General features: G+C 32.9%; 1 protein-coding gene across 1 annotated transcript; it reads right to left on the bottom strand.

The window, feature by feature from the left end:
* Nucleotides 1-832: 832 nt before the first annotated feature.
* On the bottom strand, nt 833-18,523 carry Rassf (Ras association family member). Its single transcript, XM_088243862.1, has 10 exons — nt 18,391-18,523; nt 18,048-18,142; nt 16,731-16,904; nt 13,319-13,552; nt 12,155-13,237; nt 11,926-12,074; nt 10,174-10,388; nt 7,002-7,111; nt 6,299-6,408; nt 833-2,747 (listed from the first exon to the last, which is right to left on the bottom strand). The coding sequence occupies exons 1-10, from the start codon at nt 18,428-18,430 to the stop codon at nt 2,687-2,689; spliced, it is 2,271 nt and encodes a 756-aa protein (XP_088099988.1). The 5' UTR covers nt 18,431-18,523; the 3' UTR covers nt 833-2,686.
* Nucleotides 18,524-21,102: the final 2,579 nt, after the last annotated feature.

Genomic DNA, 21,102 nt, shown 5'->3' with positions numbered 1-21,102 from the left:
CCATCTTATTAAAGGTTAAATATTAAACAGTTTTAGTTTCAAGTGAAACATATTATAGTACCTACCAAAGAATGTGATATTTTAAAGTGATAGTACATTATTTCAATTAGAAAAATTAGTTAATAATTGATTAATAGAACAAAAATATACTTATTTGGTAAAATGCAGGGAAAGATTGTGGATCCTTTTAAATAATATCACAATGCAATAATGCCCGTTATAACACATACAAATAACACTACATACTTTTTTGAGTCATTAAAGGTCTAAGTTGAGTCAAAGATAAATTACAGGTCTTATGGAAAGGCACAGTTGTTGAGCGTTCAATATAAGGGAATTTGCCCAAGTTCAAAGATTCTTACAAAGAAATTATGCTGTAATTTTGGAAAACTATTTGAGCCTTCTGTTTTTTTACTATTGGAAAATAATGATTGATATTTTAGTAAGGTTTTTAACCGAGGAAGGCAGTAGAAAAAGTAATGTTTTATTTGACCTTTAAGCATGTATTCTTATTATTAATTGAAGAAATCGCAAGATGGCATGAATGTGCTTGTTTGTTCTTTCTCATACAAAGGACTGCCTAACAATCACTCATATTGACGCACTGTCAACTGAAGTAAAAAGTATGTGAACCCATACATACATATTTTTTGTGCAAAAAAAAATATAGCCATGAGTAAGTAAAGCAGGCATTTGTAGTTTGTGTCTTTGACACCTCTGACCAATGGCAGTGCACCAGCCGGTATGACGGAGTAACTGAATTGTGTTCAGTTGTCTGCAAAAATTCTTCAAATGATTTCTTGCATACTTAGTATTTCATTTTTGATTTAAATTTTTGATTTATTATTTATCAGCACGCCACTGTTTATAACCATATGACTTGAGAACAAATGACTTATGTTCACATAGTCTAAATGCTTTTCAGACTCTAAGCCACAAATACTTTGAGTGCACATAAATGTAACCTAGAAACAGCCTAAATGCATGTGCTTGTACAAAACATACATTAATTCTACAATACATGTATATTTTAATTAACACATACTTACACACACTTTCTTTTCTATACAAAATTATTGTTTCTTCGATTATAAGAGACGAAACCCTGTGATTCGAAGAGGAGTAAAGCAACAAGCAGATATAAAATTTTGAGCAAGTAAATACAGTAGTCTCTATAATCCAAACAATTAAAAACGGACCCTGTTCTTTTTAACTGATTTTCGGATTACTGAAATCTTTGAAACAAACTTTTTTACATATTGTTCATTAAGAAGATTTTCATTTAATAGTGATATACACACGTTTTAGTATTTCATAGTTTTAAAATTTGTTTTTTCTTCTGATGAACACCTTCCGCATGATTCTGATACACTTTATCACGCAATTGGCCATAATCTGGTAGGATTCCACATTGTTTTCGACTGCCCACTCCAAACAAATGTTAAAAGTTTAAATGGCTTATTTTGGCAGTGTTAGGTGTTAGTTCTTCTAAAATGGTCTCATTTTCGTTCACCGCATACACAACAATTTAATAATCAGTCATTATGTCGGAACATTTCTCCATTTTCTTTCCGTGAAGGAATGCTTGAACTCCTGGATCGTTTATAACATTTACCAAATTTAAGTATCAATGGTAAATAATCTTCATTTAAATATTGAGAGTTAGAATCCACATCCATTTCTTTCATAAACTCAGCCTATGTTGGCCAAACTTTCTGCCACGGTGTCTGACACTTTGGTTCAGATTGCTGGAGGTTCTGTTTATGGTGGGTTTGGATTACAGAGACTACAATACTTTGATTATTCCTTTAATATGAAAGTAATAAGATATATAACTGAAGAGACGACTCTTTTTTATAGATTCAGACAAGGAATATTCCTCGCACTATTTAGAAATGAGGGCCAGAATAAATTGATATAAATGGATAGGCAATATTTTGAAACATTATTACAGTTTCCAAATGTCACATTGCATAATTTTAAATTTGTTAATACAATATATTATCATAGACGACAAATCGACCCTTAATTCTATAGCCATTATCAGTAAACATATATGTTTCCATTTGCTTTTACAAGATTAATTGTTGCAAAAACATTTTTAAAAAGTAAGAGCCACATATTATTACGATTAGTCAGTCTATGAGCTCAATAGGTATGCAACAGTGAATGATTCTTCTACTTTTTATATTAAAATTATTGGATGAACCTACCGAGAGCTACTAAAATCCAACATTTATCAAAATCCCTGTAAATCTTCGCGTGAATCCTTACTAACAAAATTATATTTACTACAGTGATGGCATTTGCATTTGATTAAAAGACTTTTTTCCCAAGGATAAGCGAGACAAAAATAATTTGAAGAATAAAAAAGCATAAGTAATTATGAAATGTCAATAAAAGCTCAAACAATACAGTCTATATTTTGGAAAGAAAAGGCATACTGAAATACCTCAAATATATCCTTGTAACTCAGATAAAATTTTTAAAAAATGATGAAGAAAAAAGACATTTACATCAAACATTAGAAAACATAATATATTTTTAATTAATTTTTATCATTAAAGTGCCTATTGATAATAGAGTAGTTAACAGTATAACCAGGTTATAGTAAATTAATCTGAAATAACGACGGGCTGTTAAAATACAATTCCCTTAACGTTGTACAGATCTTTCTAGCAAATGATTACAAGCGTACTTTTAAATCTTCCATGCGTTGTTTCATACGTTGTCTCAATTCGGCATATCTGTAATGAGATAAAAATGGTAACTATATTATTGTCCAATTGAAATAATTCACCAATACATTTACGTATATCATACAATCTCCTTTTAGGTTAAAGAAAGATTGTAAATCTTTTGTCAAGCGTTCACAAAGAGTTATAGTATGAAAATGGTGCTATATATGTTACAGAAGTATATGTTACATATGTTACAGAAGTAACATACGTAACTGGAGATCTGAACATTCGTTTCGACCGCAAGACGGATTCAGAATCGGTTCGTTTTAATGCACTTTTAAGTGATTTCGATTGTTCACAAGAAGTAAATACCCCTACTCATGATGCGGGAGGTACACTTGATGTTATAATACGACGGAATTGTGATAAAAAAATCACAGTTTTTGTAACAGACATCGGACTTTCAGACCACAGATTAGTGCACTGTAAAATTAATATCCAAAAACCAACACCAACTTACAAAACACTCGCATCAAGGCCATGGAGAAAATTAAATTTAGAACATTTTAAATCCGAACTTCTGACATCGTTGATTGGTCCGGACATTGACCGTCGCTCAAACGACGTCGATCAATTGGTTGGGTTGTACAATGAGGTACTATCTAACCTGATAGACAAACATGCACCATTTACTACGAAAACTATTCGAAAAAGGAAATCTGATGCATGGTTTGACGAAAATTGTCGACTCAAAAAGAAAGAGCTAAGACGTCTAGAACGCAAATACAGAAACACACTGTCAACTTTGGACCGATCAATATGGTTAGATATGCAAGCCTCTTATAGGACATTTATAAAAGAAATAAAATCTAGTTTCTGGTGTACAAAAATCACTGAACAGAAAAAGTCTCCAAAACAACTCTGGCGAAGCCTTCAATCTGTTCGTGGTGACTGTATAGCAGAGACATCTAACACAAGCGCTACTGCCACTGATTTTGCCGACTTTTTTACAAATAAAGTCGAAAAAATCAGACTGGCGTGTAGTTCAGCGAAAAAACCTGTAATTTTAGATAATGCCCTTCAAAAATTCAGTAAATTTGAACCAACGTCTATAAATGAGGTTAAAAAAATTGTTGCGGCATTACCCAACAAACAATGTTTATTAGATCCGATGCCAACATGGCTTTTGAAAAAATGCATTAACGTATTAGCTCCATTTTTAACAGATTTATTTAATACATCCATGGAGCGCAGCATTGTTCCGAGAGCCATAAAAAAAGCAAATGTAACTCCACTTTTAAAAAATTCCCAACTAGATGTGGAAGATCTTTCCAGTTTTCGCCCTATTTCAAATCTTCCCATCGTATCAAAAATACTAGAAAAAATAGTTTCTCACAGGCTCGTTAACTATATCGAGCGGAATTCTTTATTTTCGGTAAGGCAATCGGCATACCGACGTTTTCATTCCACGGAGACGGGAGTGATAAGAGTACTGTCTGACATTATAACGTCGGTGGACTCTGGTAATCTGGTGTTGATGGCTCTTCTGGACATGAGTGCTGCATTTGATACTGTAGACCATAATATTTTGCTTGAACGTCTGGAGAAAACTTATGGTATCCGTGATCAGGCACATATGTGGTTCAGTTCATATCTTTATAAAAGAGAATATGCAGTCGTGTTCCAGGGTAAAAGCTCAACCAACTTTCGGGTGTCTACAGGAGTGCCTCAAGGGTCAGTACTCGGACCACTTCTCTATCTCCTTTACACTAAAGATATAGAGAACATTATCAAAGAATGTGGATTGTGGTCGCACTGCTATGCAGATGATACGCAGATTTATTTTTATTGCAAACCAGGCGAGAGAAGTGTGCTTGTCAATTTAATTGATGGATGCATCAAGAAAATAGGAAACTGGATGGCTGAAAACAGACTAACATTAAACCCATCAAAAACTGAACAACTGTGGGTGGCTTCAGCCAGACGACAGAATTTGATCCAGGATACGGCTCTACCCAATGTAGGGAGTGCCGTTTTACCCACCGTTAAACTACTGGGAGTTTTACTCAATTCTGACCTATCTCTTGACGCTCAAATTAGTAGAACGATAAGTTCATGCTTCTACCAGCTGAGACAAATTAAATGCATACGCAAAAATTTGCCGGTTGATGCCGCCCGTCAATTAATAAATGCGTTTGTAGTGTCTAGAGTCGATTATTGTAATGGTATCTATGCAGGTCTACCAATGAACAAAATGACTCGCCTACAATCTGTATTGAATGCCGCAGCGAGACTTATTTTCGGAATCTCTAAGTTCAGTCATATCACTCCACTACTTCGGGAACTACACTGGCTACGTTTTCCACAGAGGGTCGAATACAAACTCTGTTGGCTTATGTATAAGTCACTGCACAACTCGGCTCCGGAATATCTAAGGGAACTATGCATTCCAGATGAACTAGCTGACAGGCGTCTCACGCTTAGATCAGCTACGTCTACGGCGAGAGGAAAAGTTATTATACCTCTACGCAAACAGCGCACTAAATTTGGTGAGCGCGCATTTGCGGTCGCAGGCCCTATGGCATGGAATGCTCTCCCAGCAGAGGTGCGAGGCTGTGAAAGTGAAGTGATGTTTCGGAAAAAACTTAAAACCCACTTGTTCTCTAAATCATTTGAATAAATCCGTAGCACGTGACAACAAAATAAATTATTTTAATCAAATTACAAATTTAAAGCTTCAATTAAATTAACTTAACAGTAGAATCACCATGTAAAGCGCCCTTGAGGTATTTTATTACGAAAATGGCGCTATATAAGTTATCCACAATAAATAAATAAATACCCATAGTGATTATAAAAAAGTGTGGGTGGACTATAAAACAGATATACGTCGCATGAGTTAGGACTAGTCGACTTTCTTATCTGTGACCAGATGGATGAAGAATACAAGTCCGTGTATTAAAAAGCACCAGAATCCTGGACGAGTATTTCCGACATTTGGGTAAAAATCCTAAGTCCATTCCGCAACTTATTCGCCTACCATTCTTGAGGTCCTAGGTTCGATTCCTGGCAACCCTGCCATCCTCCCGGATGTGAAACAATGATTTTAAAGGCGGTTGTGCACCACAGAGTTCAATAGTTCCTGGACGGGCACCTGAAGCGTAAGATTGATCACCTTACTTTCTACATAACAAAAAAAACAAAAGCTACCATTAGAGTATCAATTCAGTGCCCTATGCACCACTGGGTGCTAGGGAAATGATGATGAATGATGATTGATGATGAATTTTTAAGAATAAAAAAAATATTTACAGGCCTTTCCGACTAGCGGGTGAAATAATTCTGTCATGAATCTCACCCACATTGATAAAGATTTTAGATGGGAGAATTGAAGAAATATGGATATTCAAACATAGGCAGAATGAAGAATGTTACACAGTTTGCAGAGTGGCCACTAAATCGTTTATAATCCCTGTAAATGCCGACTAAAAAGACTGTTATATATAGTAATGTGTTTTATAGATTCCATATCATGATGGATTATCATACTTAGTCACGTGTTGTGTGAAGTTGGAAGAAAAATGTAAATAAAAGAAAGAAGTAAAAATAAAATGTACCTGTGTTTGATTCTCATAGTTTCCCTTTGTTCTTCTTTGCCGTACATTTTCAGAATAGCATCACATTCGTATAAAGACAAGTTAATGAACTGTGCAACTTCTGATGATACCTAGAATTATATAAAAAATATAATCTATAAGTAACGTACAGCTAATAACAAATGGCACATATATACAAATTATAGAGCATGTAGAAGATTTAAAAAAAAAAAAAAAAAATTATAATATCTGGTTAAAGAATGTCAAATGACAAAACTATTATGGATTGTAAATTTAAAAAGTTGAGTTTTTAAAACGATTATTTAAATTTAACAGAAATAAATAATATTATTTTACATCCTTTATAATTGAGTGCACTTTTTAATGTAACACTAAATAATATGTTCAGTAAACCTCACAAATAATATACATATACAGTAAAACCCGTTTATTATGTTTTTCAAGGGAACTACAAAAAAGTTAGTAACATGTCAATCTGGCATTTTTGTTCAAATGAAAACTAACCCTTAAGAAAGACACTTAAACAAAAAAGGACAATTACACTGCACCTGCTTTAAAATTAGTTTAAGACAATAATTTACCCTTTATTAGTTGTTTAGATAAATGGTTTCAAAATAAAAATATTTGGGTAAATTGCAAGAAAGCAATTTTTTTTCTGTACAAAAAAATTAACATTTATAAAATTAAACACTTGAATGATTACCTCTCCTGTTTTATCAGCATCCATCAAAAACAATCTTGAGACATCTTCATGGGGTCCTAAAGTTACACGGACTAAAAGAGGATATTCATCTTCTTTTAAACGTCGTTGTTCTGAAACCACATAGATTATTATCATGTGCCAAAATAAATTATTAGGTAAATATTTAGCCTTTTAAATAAACTAAAAATAAAGACTTTTAATCCAGACTTTGTAATATCTGATGCATTTTTCAAAACTTTTGCTATGGTTTAGTTTAATATGCGTATAGAGTAAATGCAATCTGTATTAATTTTTTTATGTCATTATAAGTTAAAATGTTCGTAATTTTTTTTCACCACAGCAGGTCAGGAGGCCCTATTAGAGAAGTGAATTATAGTACAGAACATTACCCAGGCATGAGAATAACCACATTTTAAATTTATGTGATCTCATCGGAATCGGAACTCAAACCTGGAACTCTCTGTGTATGAGGCGAGAGTCCTAGCCATTACACCACAGGGGCCGTCTGTACAATATAAGTTAAGTTAATTTATATAAATATTATAAACAATTGTGAAATCAAAAATTTTAATAGATTAAATAATTAAAAACATAAAAACAATTTAGAAAGGTGCGTAGGTTTTCACGGTCACTGTTATCAATATGCATCTTTTTTGGGTCAACCCATGTAAGTCGGATTTGTTCCGATGTTTCGGTTACAATTGCAGGAGCCAATTTCAAGATAAACTGTGCAGTTTACTAGTACATGGGATGACCCGAAAAAGATACACGTATAAATAGTATAAAATCAGAAAAAATATATATATGCATAAAATATTATACAAAGAGATACACACAGAAAATAAAAGCATGTACACAAAAACTAGCACCGAGTCGGGCTAAAACCAAGCATCAATCTGTGTTGTTTAAATAGTCTTTAATTTTGTGATGAACTTTAATTCCACAAGAACTTATTAAACATTATTTCCACTAAGATCAAAACAATTTTTTAAATTGGTTAAGGTTTTTACCATAATATGTATTTCCTTTCAGAAAAACTTATTCGTCTCTATGTAAGTACAGCAGGACCTCTATAATCCGAACCCCCGCTAATCAAACGTCCACTCATCCCTCCCGCGCTTCTTAAAACGGAAATCCGAGCTACCACCAACATTGCGCTGGTTGCTTACCAAATGTCAAGTACATATCCCGCGCCCATTAGTTTTTCGTTACTTGTTCCGCCATTTATTTTTTTTACCATTGTGTCGCTCGCACATTTCGACAGTTACATATTTGTGGTTGTAAATCATGGCTTTGACATCAAAAAAGAGGAAACATACGACCATGACTATTTCTCAGAAATGCGAGATTTTAGATAAACTAAAGGACCATGTGTCATTGAGTTATGTTGCACAGAAGTATAGGGTGGACTAATCTACCATTTTTTATATTAAAAGTAAGGAAGAGAAGATACGATCTTATGTTGTGAGACCGGAAAAGCGTCCAAGCGTTCGAAAGACATTAAAAGCGCCCGAAAATCTACAACTCAAAGACGCATTGTTTACATGGTTTATAGAACAATGACGAAAGAGTTGGGAGAAATTTTGATGAAGAAGGCAAAGTACTTTCATGGAAGGCTTGGGCGAGGAAAGTTTTCTGCCAGTAAAGGTTGGTTAGATTTTTTTTTAAAGACTCGGAGATTACGCCAACTCAAAATATCTTGCGAGAAGTTTTCAAACAACGAGGACGCCGTGAAGCCTTTTTTAAGACTAATTCATGGATATTATCAAGGAGAAAGATTTAACTGCAGAGCAAATCTATAATGCAGATGAGTCTGGATTGTATTGGAAAACAATACCGGAAAAAACACTGGCATCTGAATTAGAAATTAAAGCACCAGGTTCCAAAGTATCCAAAGAACGAATAACATTTATGCCTTGTGCGAATGCTGCTGAGACGCACCAACTGCCTATGTTAGCCGCATGCCTTTGCTTCTCTTCGAAAGCTACCAGTAAATTACATAGGACAATGAAATGCGTGGGTTACAAGACCTATATTTCTTGAGTGGCTTAAAGGATACTTTATCCCTGAAGTAAAAAAAATCTTATCCAAAAAGAATTTACCACTGAAAGCGTTGTTGCTTCTCGATAATGTGCCGGCTCATCCGCTTGATGAAGACCTGCAATCCATTCGTGAAAATTTTACAGTTTTATACATGCTTCCGAATAGCACAGCTCTTATCCAGCCAATGGACCAAAACGTTAATCAAAACATAAAGGTTAATTACAAAAAAAAAAAAACTCTGAACGTTTTCGCACAGTAAAAGTTGGAATTCTGAATGCACTGTAACTGATGTCCTTAAGAAGACGACAATGAAAGACGCTGGTTTCACATTGGCCGAAAGATGGAATCAGTTGAATGCAAACCTACAAAAAAATCTTGGTCTCCCTTGTGGCCTCAGTTAAACGTCGAAGAATATAATGACGAAGATTTTGAACGCGAAGATGATGTTCCTTTAGCGCATTGCGTTAATAGAGTCTATTCTGAGACTGAAATTAATGATTTCCTATTAATCAACGATGACCTAAATGGAACTGAACCCTACTGACGATGAAATAATAAGGCAAGTAACACAAGAATGTGATGACCAAGTGGATATTCCTGTGCCAGAGAAAATGCTTTTACGTAAATTGCGAGACAAAGCTTGTCATTAAATAAATCACGACAAACCAAAATATTTGATTTATTTGATAAAAATACCCTACAGATTCTATGTACTGTAATCCGAACGCTCCACTAGTCCGAACAGAGGGTAAGTTTTCAGCTTTCGGATTATAGAGGTCCTGCTGTACTAGAATTGTTTAAATTTTGTTAAATAATTTTATGAGTAAATCTTCAAATTCCTTTTTTGCAACATTTTTTTAAAAGTGTGTTGTATTTCAATTTGTTACAAATATTGTTTTTCAGAGGAATTAGTGTCAATTAAAATTTGAAGTTACGATTTAAAATGAAATCATAAAAAAACACAATTTTTCTTATTTTGTAAAATTCCTTATTATTATTGAGGAACCCACATTCTTTTTTCATCAATTGTGAACTTTTATTTAAAATTTAGTAAATGTCAGCAGCTGTAAACCAGTTTGGGTATTGGTATTTAAATGAATTATAATAAAGAAAAATAAATAAAACACACCTCCATTATCTCTGACAACAAATAATGCAAACCGCTGAGCATTGGAGTCCACTTTGTATTTGTCCAACATCAGATTAATGACTTCTTCCGTGGAGACAAGAGAAGTTACCCAAACTGACATCTGGCTTCCATAGGGAGGTGTAAAGAAGGAAGTTTCTCGATTATAAAAATGGCCATTGATTGAGCAACGTCTTCTCAGTGCTGCGGCCCTTTGCCTAAAATCATACGCCAATATGAAATGCTTTGTTTGTTTATAAGGTTTTTTAACATGTTAGATCCTGACATAAAGACATTTTGTCAGTTGCAATGAATATAAGAAGTTGGTGAGCAGTTGGATAAAAAGTAATCCTTTTAATATTCTGTGAATTGTTTCTTTGACATAATATTTTGTGTATTTTAATTATTATCTCGTTATTTCTTAATATTTTTATTTTATATTTTGTAATTTATATTTGCTTTAATTCTTATTAGTGTTTACATTCATGTTTCAATTTTTATTATTATTGGTAAATTTTGTTATTTATGTTTCAGTTATTCAATGAAAATATAAATGTAACAAAAAAGGTACTGCCTAGACACAGGAAATTCCTAACTAGTTAACACCGGGGTTCGTATTCTAACTGGAAGTTAAAATTTATCTGCAATTTTATCTAAAAAGTAAAATTAAGTTTTCTGTATAAAAAATATAATATGTTTACAACTTTTTTTTCTAAACATGTTCAATTGCAGGTTACCGACGAAGATACATTTAATTTTTATACAAATATACACATTTTCATACATAAATATCGATGTTAGTTTATACGATCTCGATATGTACCGATGAAGATAGTGTTTATAATCGCGGCCCTGAAACAAAGAAGCTCTCTACATTGTAAAAACATTGAGATAAATAAAATGTTTAATTACATAAAATAAATTACGCAAATATTATTCTGGACAAATTCTGAAATTTAAGTAAGTGTAAGCTTTATAAAAATAATTTAGCAATGGTAAAATAAATTTTCTGGATACATAGGTATTACATACATATTTTTTAGTATTGCAACTCAAAGTAGTATTTAAACATGTAAATTATTAATACATATGTTTTAGTTTATCATTTTTTACATCACTGAATTGCTGATATTAATCTATTGGTTTTGTAATTTTTCAGATCAAATAATTAACAGCTTAAAATGATGTGCAAATGACAAGGATAGGTTAAATAATAAAAAAATAGAAAGCAATTTAAAAAGTTTTGAAGTGACATTATGTTGAAAATATGTACAGTCCACTCAAACTTTTAATAAACTTTGCTTATGTGTGCGAGATAAAATGTTTTCAAATAAAATATTCTAGTGTGTCTATTGGCAATAATGAAATTTGTATATTTACTTGGTTCACCGACAGGCACTAACACGCCAATAAAGGGTTATGAAACATTCAAATGCACTGTACAACATTATGAAACATTTCATCAAGTACACGGACGTAAGTCACGTTCACAGTTTCACAACATAAATGTACATTGATTTTCATGAAATATGTACCCACTACACGTAAAAAAAATAAAAAAATTACCATACACAAAAGCAGTTAAAACAAGTATTAAATTAATACATAATATAACTGGTATTTGTATTATAGAATACATATACAATATAAAAGTTCTAATTGTAAAATGAGCACACAAAAAGAAACCATAAAACAAAACTAAATTCATGTACAGAACAGGAAGTTTAAAATATCAAAATCTAACACATTGCATACCTTCTTTTCCCTGTTCTTCTTTTGATGGCAGTGGATCCGAGACGGGAGTGGTGAACTCTCCTTACTACTACAGAACCTTGTGCTGGTAAAATGATGTGATCATCTACAGGATGGGCATAGTTTATCGATTCATTGTCCGAAGCACTATCCTGTAAGCAAAAATAAATTAATCAATCCACACACGCATGCACTAAAAGTTCATGAAATAATTCCAACTCAAATGACTCACCTCGTTCTGACGGTTATATTGTTCGGGTCCAGAAACAGATCTACTCAATTCATAATTAGAATCATTACTTTCATCTAAGCTTCCTATCCAACTATTGTCCATAGAAATAGCTCTATTGTAGGCACTTGTATCATTCTTAGGCAGTTGGTCTGGTATTTTGGCACTATCTTTAGCCTTAGATATTTTTTCTTCGTAATTTTTAACTCTTCTTAATGTTCCCTTTGGGTAATCATCATTAAAATACGAATGGTTTTCATTTAGCATTTCCTCCAATTTATTTTCACAGTTAAGACTAAAGTTATCGGTGTTATTGTAACACTCGTTACTATTAATACTACGCACCATAATATCACTGTACAACTTGAGGGAATCATTTATCTTCTTGGGATCTATGGGAGAATTCGCTTTCAAGGTATCCTCATTCAACGATCTAGACATGGCCTCTTGATCCAAAGGCATTAGATTATTCCTATCTAAAAGCTTCTTAATATCAACATCAGAATTAGGCTTAAGTGTACTTTCATCGTAAGTATCATCAAACTCAGCATGGTAAAACTGATCACGAGGAGAACTTTTATCTGGAATCACCGGTTTTAAAGTTGCATCATTGCCATCTAAAGGTAAGTCTAAACTACATGGCTCCGATTTCGGGTCTTGGGGTGATGTGGGTGCGCTATTGCTTAAAGTATTGCAGATTTCTGAATGACTTCCGGAGTGACTTATTGAAATAGAATCCGAAGACTCCACACTTGACTGGGAAGGCAGACAAGCCGGCATAGTTTGATACATTTTTTCGGTGTCATCTATCTTTCTTTCCACTTGTAGAAGCTGATCTAGCTCATCCCAATCCATCTGTTTATAGTCTAGTTTGTTGGGTAGAGTTGCCGATGCCTTATGAGGAACTACAGCGGGAGAATGAGGAGGAGTCGGCGTAATCGAAATACTCCCGGGTGATTGATTACCACTATCCTCACTGCACCGGGAGCCAGATGGTCCTCCAACATTGAGTTTCTCCATTCTGTCAACACATATTCCGGTATCGACACTACTCGTACTTATATTATTAATGGGCAGAGAAGATACCTAAAAATGATTAATTTAATTAAAATAACACATCAATAATATTTTGAAATCTTAATATTTTAAAAACTTAAATTAAATTACCGAGTCTCCATTAAGACTATCACTAGGACTTGCCACACCCCCGCGATTGATTGAGTATCTACATGAATTCCTTTTACGAATAGTAACAACAGTTCTTTGATCATCGTTCTCCTTTAAGTGAATGACACCTTTAACGCCCCAGTGGATCCTTAGAGCACCTTCTAACACCAGTCGACCGTTGACCTCACGTGATCTTATTTCTCCGCTGCGCCCATCTACATATTGGTTGAATGCCTAAACAAACAAATTATCATTAAACAAAACGTTTAATATTCTACATAATATGCATGATACGATAATCAAGAATTTCACAAACTGTAGACTTTAAGTTCAACACCAATATCTGATTTAAAATATAAATAAATATTTAATTTGAATTCAAAACACATTAGTTCGAACATTAAAAAACTTAATCGTGGAAATAATCTAATCATAAACTATTTACATCCACAGAGCAGCAAAAAACATTGATTTTTATTCTGACAATTTTGACCCTGTCAAATAATTGAAATGGAATTTTGTTGTCATTCAAAAATTCTTGTTTTTTGTGTGAAATTCTAAAATTACCATTTGGCAGAGTGACAATAAATAGTAAATGCTTTCTCTTTAGTAATAGTACACTTTACTAATGACTTTTAACAGGAAATAACTGCAAACAATGTACGAAAAGGAGACTAACATCAATCAACTGTTATTCAAAAAGTATTTAAAAAGTAAAACAGAGAAACATTAAACAAAATTAATAAGGTGTGCAAACATTTTTTGCTGTTAAGATTACACACACGTTTATTATTCAGTTATTTTCAACTGGCATCAAGAGTATTGTTCTAGCAAATAATTGAGTTGATAGGTGGAAATCAACCTTCACATCTCTTGTTCAAGACACCACGACTAAATTATAATACTAAAAAAAAAGTCACAAATTCTTGTTTACTTTTCCACTAATGTATTTCCATTATGACCAAAATTTATTGGTTTCATTTGAAAAATCCAAAACATGAACATGAATATTACTATTTTAACACGCATCTTTAGACAGGTCTCCAAACTTCAGCAAGTATTTAAACTACAGGCGTTTATTTAGAAAACAATCCTATGGAATAAAAATTATACTGAAGTATATATTAACATGGATTGTCTTTTTTATGTGATCTCGAATAGGTTGATTCGTTCCGAAGTTTCGGGTGTAAACAGAGACAATAGGCTTAAATTAATCTCAACATGGTTCCCGGCACTACAACAAATAACAAAACAACACTTCATGTATCTACTGCCGACTGCGATACAGTACAAACTACTTGCACATAAACACATTTTTTTTTCTTTACAACACGCAGTTTACCTGGAGATAGGTCCTACAATGGTAGCCGAAAAGTTGGAATGAATTTAACCTACAAGTGATCACCAAAGAGACGATACATATTGAAAATAGTGACCGTGAAAATCTATGCACCTATGAAGTATACTTGAGTCTCTTTTTACTTGGAGGATACGTTCCACACAATACCGTGTAAAAAAAATAACAATGCTGGATAGAGATTTCAAAAAAATGAAATTGTTTACTATTTACTGTAACCGAATTTTTTCATATATGGACTACGCTATTCAAAAATTATCAGACCATAATTTTTATCGGCGAAATAAACAAAGCTTGGGGGCGGGACTTAGTGACCGTTAGTAGGCATACCTAGTGCGAATGCTCAATTTTTTTCAAGAGCACTGCACCACTCGTAAGATTTTATTTTTGAGAATCGTTGGATTTTATTTTTTGATAAAATGACAAAGTTGAATGTTACCTCATCAAATTTCTTTAAAAACTTGGGGATTCTCAAGTGGAAACAATTAAGAAAATTAAAAAAGTGTTTGGCAACAAAGCAATGGGCGCCACACAGATAAAAAAAGTAATACAACTGCTTCAAAGGTGCATGGTCATGCTGACTGTCTTTTTTTACTCCAGTGGCTTGGTACATCATAAGTACGCCCCATATGGCATTACTATTACCAAGAAATACTACTGAGAGGTTCTGCGTTGTCTTTGTGATTCAGTGAGACGCAGACAGCCGGGCCTGTGAGAAAATGGCAGTTGGCAATTTTATCATGACAACACACCCGCCCATTATTTACACATGATTCGGACTTCCTTAACCAAACACAACACCCCTGTGGTTCGCCAACCTTCTTATTCTTCTGACCTCACTCCTTGTGACTTCTGGCTTTTCTCCAAAGTGAAAATGCCTTTGTAAGGGACCAGATTTCAGACCAGTGAAGATAAATTGCAGATTGCAGAAGTGTATAGCATCACAAGGGAACTACTTTGAAGGGGATTAGTGTCATATAATTGTATCTCAATAAATGTTGATTTTATAAATAAAAGTCCTCGTAACATGACATCAAAATACTTTGAAAAATTGTAACAAATTTTTTTCACTATTACTATCATAATAAATATATATTATACGTAAAGTTAAAGCGCTGCATAAGGAAGGAATTCCAATAACAAATAGTAGTATGAAATATTCATTTAAAGGGGTGTTTTCACACTAGAATATTTCATAGTCCCTAGACTGGTACCTGAAGCGTAAGACTGATCATCTTACCCTCATGTGACAAAAAATGATCAAGATACGCTCGATTGGTGTAACAATGCAGCGCACTATGCACCATTAGGTGCGGAAAGGGAATAAAAATTAATAAATAAAAAAATATTATATTACTGTTACGCATTGTTAAATTAATGTTCAAAAACATTTATAATTTAATATTTGGACCGTGTTATTTTGATACCATGTAAAAAGGGAGTGGAATGTTTATATTATTAAAAAAATCATTATTAATAAATATGATTGACTACAATAACATATATGATAATAGTACATAGTTATCCTACATAAATATTAAACAAAGTAAAGCTTAATATGTATAATTATACTAATCATTTATTTAAAAAATAATGATTTCTTTAAAAAAAACCACACACAAAATGGTAACCACAAAAATGACAAGAGTGGTCTACTCAACAATAAACTGTTAGTAAATCTGACTCACAAACTAATTTAAATGAAGATATAGAACAGTCGTTGTAAATATTACAATAACTTAAGTTGCACTAAATTATTTTATAAATTAAAGAGAAAGTAAAATCCTCAATTTGGTGCATTTGATTATCTTGTCATTTATAGTAAATACATTTTAATTTCGTGGTGTTGATGTATTGTTTGTTAACTAGTCAAATTAAAAGTCATATTTCTCTAAGCGGCATTGTGGCTTAGTTCTTTTCACCACCGAGACGATTGTATATTGTTTGACATTAAAAATAAAAAAGGTGGCGCTTCAAATATTAACAATAAATTTGGTCTGCATGCATTTTTCACACAAACAAGTCATTTAGTTAAACATATGAGATTGCACTAACCTTAAGTTTAGACTCTAAGTGCGCCCTGGGAAGGGAAGGACCATTGCTGGATGGTTTCGTAACTCCTTTTTGGCCAAAACTTTTATGAGACTCCACACGAGTACCGTGACCAAATAACTGTGGTCCAAAAAGAGCGCCGTAACAAGGCACATGGCAATATGGTACCCCTTTATGCTGAAATAAATCATTTTCAGTTTTTATTAAAAACAACATTGTAATTATGTGATAACTTATATTTGCATATAAGTTACCAATTCAAAATACTTGGTATACTTCCACTTATTTATTCGACCAATTAGCGATTCCACCCACTAATGGGAATCTTCAGACTGGTAAATATCATAGTGTAAGGATCATTTATATAAAACTAATATAAATATAAAACTAAGAAGTGTACCAAGTATTTTAAATTGTTAACTTTTATAAAAATATAATTTAATAAATTATTACAATGGAATTCCATCAAGAATTGTCAATAAATAACTTAAATCAACATGGTAATTACTTAAGAATTTTGATACAAACTATCTATTAAACCTCTTGGTTTTGATTTACTTATTTCTTTATTGACCAACAAGTACTTTTGTCTTATAGACTGGTAGATTATTTACAACTTATATATTGTTTTTTCCCAAATTTACTTATCCGGTGTATATCTATAGTAATTATGGATAAACAACATAGTAATAATTTAACTGTAAATGAACAATAAAATTAGAGTAACAAATATCTTCATAAAACATTAATATGTTAAAAAAGCAGGCTCCGTGACTAAGATACTTGACTTACGCATGGAAGGTTCCAGGTTCGATTCCCGGTGAGAATACAAAAAACTGGGTGTTCTATGACGTAATTGGCCTCTAGGCCTGTTGTGGTGCAAAAGGAAACTATTTAGAAAATAATGACTCGCCTTATGGTTAATGTTTTGTTAAGTACTGCATGGGTTACGGAGTGGGTAGGTATCTCAAAAATTTGTTGTATGAATGTCAGTTTTACATTTCAGTAAAAAATTTGGTTTCCTAAATAAATATTTGATGTCGTCCTCGCCAGGAATCAAAAGATTAGCTTTTTTCATTAAATTCTTCTCAATGGTGGACGTAAAATGTACCACACAACACAATACTATGTAGGAATACGAAACACAGAAAAAAATATTCGTGTAATAATAGAAGCTCTATTTACTGTAAAAAGGATTTGATTTGACATTATGTGGGGAGTGAGCTCAGATAAACATAATTTAAATATAAACACAGATAGAGTAATGGTAATTAAACGCTTCTTAAGTGTCTCGAGATAAATCGTTAATTTTAAACACACCTCAGCATGTTGTCCGGGATTCAAACGTTTTCCACATTCTTCACATCTCAAGCACTCTGGATGCCAATCGTATCCGAGGGACTGTTTTCTTTCAGCTTAAAAATAAAGACCAGTGGATTAAATTACTGTAGATGATACATAAATTATAAGTCCATTATCCAAACATAACGTGACTTTATTTTGAAACATCTTCATTGTGCAATTTCGAAGTACAGTTAAAATAAACAGTATTAAGAGGCAATTTTTTTCGAGAAATGTAAATAAATTAACAAAAGCCAAGAAAGTTATTTATGTATGTACGATAGTTCTTCAAAATAAGATGCTGATAATTGACGGAACTTACCGAAATAAACAGGTTTCCCGCATTTATGACACTTCCACATCTTTCCTTTTCCCGTTACTTTAAATAGGAAAACTGATAAAATATCAAAGCAACATCACAGAATAAATTGACAAATTGTGATAAAAGCAAAGACAAAAAGAACCAAGTGAAAAGAAAATAACTTTCTTCTTCTTCTTTAGACAAATAATAAGATGGAATCAAATTTAAGTACTTACTCGATAGCCTTGATGATTTAAAAATAATTTTATATTCACCCCTTTTATTTTGGTATAATAAACATACTCGACCGGTATGAAATCCAAACTTACATCCTAGTTCTATATAACAATTGAGATACCAATTGCCACCTAAAAAAAAATATGTCAAAATTAACTATCAATTCTACGCGATTTGTTAACCAGTACAGGCTACTATTTTAAACGCTCTCGCAGCCGCAGAGAACTCTTTTATAGCGCTTATTTACGCACTAAATACTTCCTGTTTTCTACAGTAGCGAGAGCGTTTTTTTTATTTTAGAAAAAGAAATATTTGCGTTTTTATGATTTACACAAATACTTAATTTTGAGGGCCATTTTCAACGAATTGTACATAACTCACTATTAGAAAATGGAATCAAGTTGAGGTAGAGTGGGATTCAAACCACAGACCTTTGGTTCGTGAGTCCGAGACACTAGCCACAGGACCACAACCCGATCTTCTTGAGAATAGCAGCTCAGCAAATGACACATTCGTACACATATATATGCCAGGAGCTCTAAAAAATGATGATGATTATTATTATTATTCCTTATAGGCAGGCAGCCTTTGCTGATACGCCTTTACCTCGTGTACTGTTTTTTTGTGTCTGTTCTTCTTCCTTCAAAAAAAGCATCCAAATGGTTTTTGAACTGGTTGACTGAAATGGAATAGACAAACTTTGCTTGGCAATTTATTCCAGTCTGAAACTATACTGCTGATGGAGCTTCCGGTTTTGATCCCGTAAAGTTTTGTTGGGATTTAATTTAAACATCTCGTGCAGGGGACAGTCATAATAATTATTATAATTATTTTTTAAGTTTCTATCAACTCCCCTCTTTTCCGTCGTTCTTCTGATGAGGTAAGTCCTAGTGCTTTTAATTTACCATGGCAGGGCATTCTTTTAAAAAATTTGGGGATTTTCGAAGCATATCTTTGAACTTTTTTCAGTTGCTCGATGTCTTTAGTGAAGTAGGGACTCCGTTCTTGATATCTCTACTCCAATAAAAGTCTTACATAGGTCATACACATTAAAAAAATATCTCTGGAGAAATATTTTGGACTGCATTTTTAATCAACTTGCTAACCTTGTCCTCTTCAGACTCCAGGCCTAGCGATATTTTCTATATTCCTAATATTGAAACTAATCATCACAATCAGTTGAATTGGGTTGTGGTCCTGTGGTAAGTGTCTCAGGCTTACAGATCAACGGTCCGTGGTTCGAATCCCACTCTACCCCAACTTGAATCCCATTGTCTAATAGTGAGTTATTTACATATCATTAAAAATGGCCATCAAAATCAAATATTTGGGTAAATCATAAAAACGAAAATGTAATTTTTTTCTAAAAAACGATTAAATATTTTACCATCCCTCGTATATGTGAAACATTTAAGAAAAATTGAAATAGTCTAGATATATTTATCACTCCATATAGGTAAAAGATACAGAAGAGAACTAACAAGCTTGATTCAGAATAATAGAGAATACACATTTTGTCTATTTTTTGGTTTTTATTTCTCATCATAAAATCAAATGCGATTTTTCACTCCAACTTTTCTAGAATCATCCTCCACCATTCTTCATATTTTTTATTATTTTTGCTTCCCACTATCTCCTTGTGTTGTCCTTTTTTGTTTTATTTTAATTTATCTGGATAACATTGTTTCAATTACATTTTCTTATTTTGAATATGAGTTTGAAAGATCGTCACTTTATTTTAGGACAGCAATTGAGTGAATTCGTGTTTTCAGATGGCAGGCCCTACTATTTTCAAATATTAATTTTTTGTAGTTTCTATTTCTTATCATTTAACCTGGACATTTGTTTGTAATATAAATAAATAAAATAGAATATAAAATAAAAATGTATGCACTTGGCTTTCTTGGCAATAAATGTACGTAAGCTTTCCATTTTAAATCCATAGATATGATTATACCGAGATCTTTTTGATGCTTTACGGGTTTGAGTTGGACACCACCCAAAAGATACATAAGATTATTTTTGCCGACGTGAAGAACAGTACATTTTCAGCGTTCAGCAAGGTTAGCCAGTTTTTAGTATATTTATTAATATGGTCCAAATCCTGGAGTAATTACTCAAGAGTATAGAAGGAGGTTTGCTAACAGTTTGGTGTCATCTGCAAAGATACTCGATTAAGATTTTATGACTGTTTTGAGATCGTTAATACAAAGGATAAGGCCAAGGACTGAACTTGAATCGAGTTGTGGTTCTGTGGCTAGTGTCTCAGACTCACGGCTCAAAGGTCCGTGTTTCGAATCCTACTCTATCCCAACTTGGTTCCCATTTTCTAATACTGAGTTATTTCAACTCGTTAAAAAAGGTCCTCAAAATTAAATATTTGAGTAAATAATAATAACGCTAATATTTATTTTTCATTTGATTAAAAACCTTGAGGAACGCAGTTAAGTTTGTTATGTTCTGTAGATAAGGTGTTACCTATTTTTATTTGAAAGA

This window comes from Micrasema longulum, unplaced genomic scaffold, assembly GCF_059751315.1.
Source record: "Micrasema longulum isolate JH-2025_06_02 unplaced genomic scaffold, ASM5975131v1 h1tg000238l, whole genome shotgun sequence".
NCBI classification, from domain to species: Eukaryota; Metazoa; Arthropoda; class Insecta; order Trichoptera; family Brachycentridae; genus Micrasema; species Micrasema longulum.
Note: the sequence above shows the minus strand (reverse complement) of the source record. Positions and strands in the feature narration are given on the sequence as shown.